The sequence below is a fragment of the Colobus angolensis genome, unplaced genomic scaffold, assembly GCF_000951035.1.
Source record: "Colobus angolensis palliatus isolate OR3802 unplaced genomic scaffold, Cang.pa_1.0 Scaffold431, whole genome shotgun sequence".
Classification (NCBI taxonomy): Eukaryota; Metazoa; Chordata; class Mammalia; order Primates; family Cercopithecidae; genus Colobus; species Colobus angolensis.
Window position 1 is genome coordinate 2,642,252 of NW_012117722.1, and position 5,681 is coordinate 2,647,932.

Below are 5,681 nucleotides of genomic sequence, written 5' to 3' on the forward strand. Positions count from 1 at the left end.
GATCTCAGCTCACTGCAACCTCCACCTCCTGGGTTCAAGCGATTCTCCTGCCTCAGCCTCCCAAGTAGCTGGGATTACAGGCGCCCGCCATCATGCGTGGCTAATTTTTATATTTTTAGGAGAGACAGGGTTTCACCATGTTGGCCAGGCTGGTCTTGAACTCCTGACCTCAGTGCCTGCCTCGGCCTCCCAAAGTGTTGGGATTACATGCATGAGCCACCGAGACTGGCCCAGTCTGATACTTTCTATACCCATTCATATAAATCTTCAGTTTTTCCACTTTTTTTATTATTCCCTGAAAGTATGTTGAATTCCTTTTTTCTCCTCTCAAATGGCTAAGGAGCTCAGACCAGCTAAAATCCAATCTTTTAATGTTTTGTTTTTTTCAAATGATTTAATACCTAAAAGATCTGTGTATATTGCTGATACTCAGACTGAAAATGGACTAGTTGCTCTCTGGACACAGAGGCTTCTGGCCTTAGGAAAAGCCAGGGGATGAGGTAATTCCTTGGGTACTACAAAAACAAAAGGGAAAATCAAAGTTATAGTCATCATACAAAATAAACGGAAACATGTTCTGTTATACTCTTTGCAGTTTAGTGAGGGTTCTTGTATTACTTACACTATTAATACACCAGTTTACTGATTGCAGGGAAATAAAACATAATTTGTCTGGTCAAGATATAACTTATATTTTAACTTTGCTAAAATGCACATATCTCCACACATCTGTACTTTAATAACTGCATTATGAATAATACAATATGACAATATTCAATTAACTGTGAAATAAGGCTTCCAAGAGGTAATGAGGGGCATACATTCAGAAGCCTGCCTGTCCACCTGATATCCGGGAAGGGTCTACAGGGCAAAGGTTGAACATCTTCCAAGAGGTTTCACAGTACAGGATTTATTGCTTTGGCGAATTTATCAGAGTCCAAGGTCTAGCCTTTGACCTTGCAGGCTTAGAAATCAGATTTTGACAACACAGAAAGCACAGATGCATTTCTCAGGAGCCACGTACCCTCACACCTCCTCCCCCTCATTAACTTGACTCCAGTCTCCCGGTTTTTCTTGCTGTTTCTCCCACATGCCAAGCATGCCCCTGCCTCAGAGCCTGAGGAGCAAGTGACTGCTTCCCAGGTGTTCACGTGCCTTGCCCTCACACTGCCTTCATGCCTCTGCTTAAATGCCCAACTCTTCCAAAGAAAAATACCTAGTTAGAAGCTATCTTATTAATTTAATCATTGTGAAGCTTTCCTCTACTTTCAAAATTTAGGAGTTACAAAGTACATTTGTCAATGAAGGATTTTTACATGGTACCAATGTTGAACACAAGAATTTCTTAAAAACACAAAATACAATTCTCTATATAACAGCATACATTTTACTCTGAGTTTAAGCGTGAAGTGTTTGCCAACTAGTAAAAGCCACATTTTGGAATAATAGGTTTTGTAATTCTTTGTAATTAATAGAAAACTACCTTAGAAGGGTTTATGTGAATAGTTACAGGCCTAAATTTAAATTTATAATCAAGTCAATCTGGACACTTAAACTGAAGATTTATCATAATGAAAAGAAAATGTGTTACTTAAAAGGCATTCTGTCATTTCCATTTATTTAGTCTGTTTTTTTTTAAACTCTGGTTTTCTGTTTCTTACTGCTTTTTATGATGATATAGTACTTTTGCCTTAGAACAGATTAAAGAAAATAGATGAAACTTTAATTATTTGATACATAGTCTTCCATATTAGAGGAAAAAGTTTTACGCAACTAATTAAAACAAATTTTGAGATTTTCTAGCATTGTATATATTTTAACACAATTCTCTTCCCTACCTTCTTTTGACAAGTAACTGAGCTGAAACTGTCATATTCAAATGGAAGTTCATTTGCAGTAGGAAAATAAACAAATATACCTTATCCTGTGAACTCAATATAATAGGAAAATTGATGAAAGAATATTAAATGACTGAATTCCTAATACCTTCAGAATTTTAAAATTCAAGTTATTATTTAATCTCTCCATATTACTCTTAAATTCTGTCCCAACTGGGACAATTCTAGGTAATTATGAAACATACCGTAGTGTTAAGGTAAAGCAATTAAAAGGCCCAATCTATCTGTCATATATTTAGGTTTAATAGTAAACTGTTGACAACTTCACAGACTCCAACACTGAAACCCTAGCCTCTCTCTCAGATTTGTTATATTTTATTTTTAGATGTAATCACTTCCCTCCGGTAAATGGTTAGTGACCACACGCGCAGGTCTGCACATGAGGAAACTAAAAAGGGAACCTTGCACTGTGAATCAGATACACAAGACACAAGAAGGGTCTCCTTCCAGGCCATGCCCAGCGTGTCATATTCTTCAATAATCCCTTTGACAGTGCTGTGCTGACATTTTCAATTAATGCAAACGATACTTGACTTAAGCAATTTCCATCACACATTCAGTACGTGTTGCTTTACGAACACCCTCTATCAAATGGCATGATAAAAATAACGTACTTTTTTCTTTTATTAATTTCCCTTAATGCTTCATGTTAAGCAAATCTTGTTAGAGTTCAGATTAATTTTGAATTCACACTGTTGGGAAAATCATTCAGAAAGATTAATTCAGCAAAGTAAATTGGATAAGAATATATGCATTTTGGTAGTCCTATACATCATGTAACCTGATTAAAGACTTGAGATACTAGAGCTACAAAAGCAAACATTCAGGGGAATCCCAAGATGGGGAAGTGTTAGTTATGCAAGATGATTACGTTCTAGACATCTACTGTATAATACCGTGTTTATAATTAACAGTACTGTGTTATACACTTAAACATTTGTTAAGAGGGCAGTCCTCATGTTAAGTGTTCTTATCACAATTTTAAAAAGTTACTAAAGGTAAACAATAAAATAAACAACAACAAAAAAAGGAACCTTGGCATAAAATGGTGCATAAAATGCAAGGTAACCAGGTGAAAGGGAAAAAAAGAAAACCAAAATGTCTGTTAATTATCTCAAAGATAAGTGTTTCTCTAAGAGTTTTCCTCAGATAATCCTGCATTAGATTCATCTGTGGAACTTGTTAAAGATGTAAATTACTGAATCTCACCCCAGTATGACCTGCAAAACGGGGATATGTGAGAGGAGGACTCAGGAATCAAATACGTCAGGTGATTCTTTTTCACACTAAAATGGGAGAACCGTTTATTTAGGTCCTTCAAATCCTTGCTATCATCAAGAACATTTACTACCCACTAGCATGTGCCTAAAAACTGTCCCTGTTTAACCAAAGATTAATTCTTCCTTCTAACTAAAAAAGTCCTGTCATCTCAGATTAAATTGCAAAGCACATTACCTGCTATATTTCTTTACAAAAAGAGACTAAGAAATTCAGAAGAGTAGAAATAGTATCAGAATAAACTCCGCTGCCCTATGCATCTCTTTTCCTTTTTTACATATTGTAGTTGCCATGAGTCACAGCTGATTAATTTCTCACTGAAGAAAGAAAGTGTTTCCCCCCACAAATTGTATGACAGCCACAGGATGTCTTTTGTACAACAACAGAATATTCAAACTTTCATGTGGATTATTTTAGGAAATGCACCTTCTGCCATATAATAAAAAATCATAATGACTTACATAACACTCTGAAAGATTATGATGTGTTAGATCTTTATGAGTAATTGTATTTTATGAGTGTCTCAAACTCAAAAGTCTCTACTAGAGTGGGTTTATACTTGTTTAGCAAAAATTATTGAAAAAATATTCAAAAGAATAGGCACAATAATACAGTCTCAGAATACATAATCATATGTGATTATCATCAGAATACATTATATGTGATTTTTTGCATAGGAAAGATGAAGTTTCTCTTTCCCTAGCAAATGCCTTCTCCAATGTGTCTAATTCAACCTTGTAATAGGAATTACATTTAGCTAAGTAACTTACACACACTCAATGTTCAAGAAGGGTCTTCCAAATTAACTACATAATCAATTTCAAAAAGCAGAGGTGAAGGTAAATATTTCAAATGGTCCTTAAGCCTTTTGGAAATATTTATGAAAAGACTGATAAATTTAATTGCAAATACTGTCTATTTAGTTCAAAAAGTGCTCTAAAGATCTGTCAACCTTTTGTTTGCCTCATCTAAGATACTACAAAATGAACATATAATTAAACTACATTTCCTTTTATACTTCCTATCCAATTTTTCACTTTTACTTAATTAAGATTAGATATGTCCTTGTTAATCCTAATTAGTAATGAGTTTCCATACTTATAACTTGAATAATTATTGAAGAAGAAAGGGAAGGATATATAATGTCATATATACACACAGGCACACATGCATATATGTATACTTGTAAATATTGAAGATGAAAGGAAGACATAGACTGATATACTATGCATATGAAAAAAATAGGTAATTTTTAGGAATTCCTAATGTACATGATGGGAAGATCGATGGAAGAAAGCAATGAATTGTAATTCATTCTGTTATAGTAGATTCATCTATGGCCTTTTCAATCTTAACAAGATTTGTTTTAATGATTTAAAGGCTATAAATAACATTTGGTGATTAGGCAAAGAGTTGGCGTGGATACCTGTCTTGTCCCTAATGGTCACGGAAGTGGAAGCAGGAAGCAGGAACATTGACATCCAAAGCCAAAGTTTCCAAGGGCCAGTGAGTCTCATTGTGCCTTGAAACCATGTGAACAAGTGGCCACAGATCTGCAACAACAACAACAAAAATTTGAATCCAGTTTATTGTATGCAGCTCCTTTCAATATCTCCAGAAAATCTTACCAAAGCAAAAACAATCAATTTTACATCACATATCATCATATAACAGGATATATGATTATACATGCAGTTGTGTATCTCAGCATCTTAATCTGTATAACAGCTCTGAAAAGATGTTCAGATTAGTTTCTAGTTAGTTATTGATGTCGATACAGCTTCTTATCAGCTAAATTTTCTCTGCTTTTAAATTTTTTTAAGCAACTATGCTTACAGTGACACTTTTTTATTTTTAAAAACTGTGGTCAAATACACATAATATAAAATGTACATTCATAACCATTTTTAAATACACAGTTCAGTGGAATTAAATAAATTCATATTGCTGTGCAACCATCCCAACCATCTGCAGAACTTACATTTTGCAAAACTGAAACTCTGTGCTCATCAAAAAATAATTTCCCATTTTCCTCTCCCCTGACTCCCAGCAGCCTTCATTCTACTTTCTTTCTCTATGAACTTGAGTAATCTAGGTACTTCATATAAGTGGAATCATTCAGTATTTGTATCTGTGTGACTTTATTTCACTTAACATATGTACTAAAGGTTCATCATGTTGTACATTGTGTCAGAACTTCCTCCTCTTTTAAAGCTGAATAATATTTCATTGTATGTATATATCACATTTTGTTCATCTATTCATCCATCAATGGACATTTGGGTTGCTCCCATCTTTTGGCTATTATGAATAATACTGCTATGAACATAGATATACAAATACCTGTTTGAGTCCCTGTTTTCAATTCTTTTGGGTATACACCCAGAATCAGAAGTAGAATTGCTAACAATACAATAATTCTATTTTTAATTTTCTGAGAAACTAGACTACTGTTTTCTATAATAGCTGCACCATTTTCATTCTCACTAACAATGCACAAGGATT

The 5,681-nt window shown here is 34.2% G+C and overlaps 1 protein-coding gene across 1 annotated transcript in view; it reads right to left on the reverse strand.

The window, feature by feature from the left end:
• The window catches only part of COL19A1 (collagen, type XIX, alpha 1), a 339,364-nt gene that overhangs the window by 320,781 nt on the left and 12,902 nt on the right, over nt 1-5,681 (reverse strand). The window contains exon 2 of the mRNA XM_011957047.1: nt 4,603-4,729. Within this exon, the coding sequence (XP_011812437.1) occupies nt 4,603-4,693 (91 nt within the window). The 5' untranslated portion in view covers nt 4,694-4,729. The remainder of the gene's footprint in view (nt 1-4,602; nt 4,730-5,681) is intronic.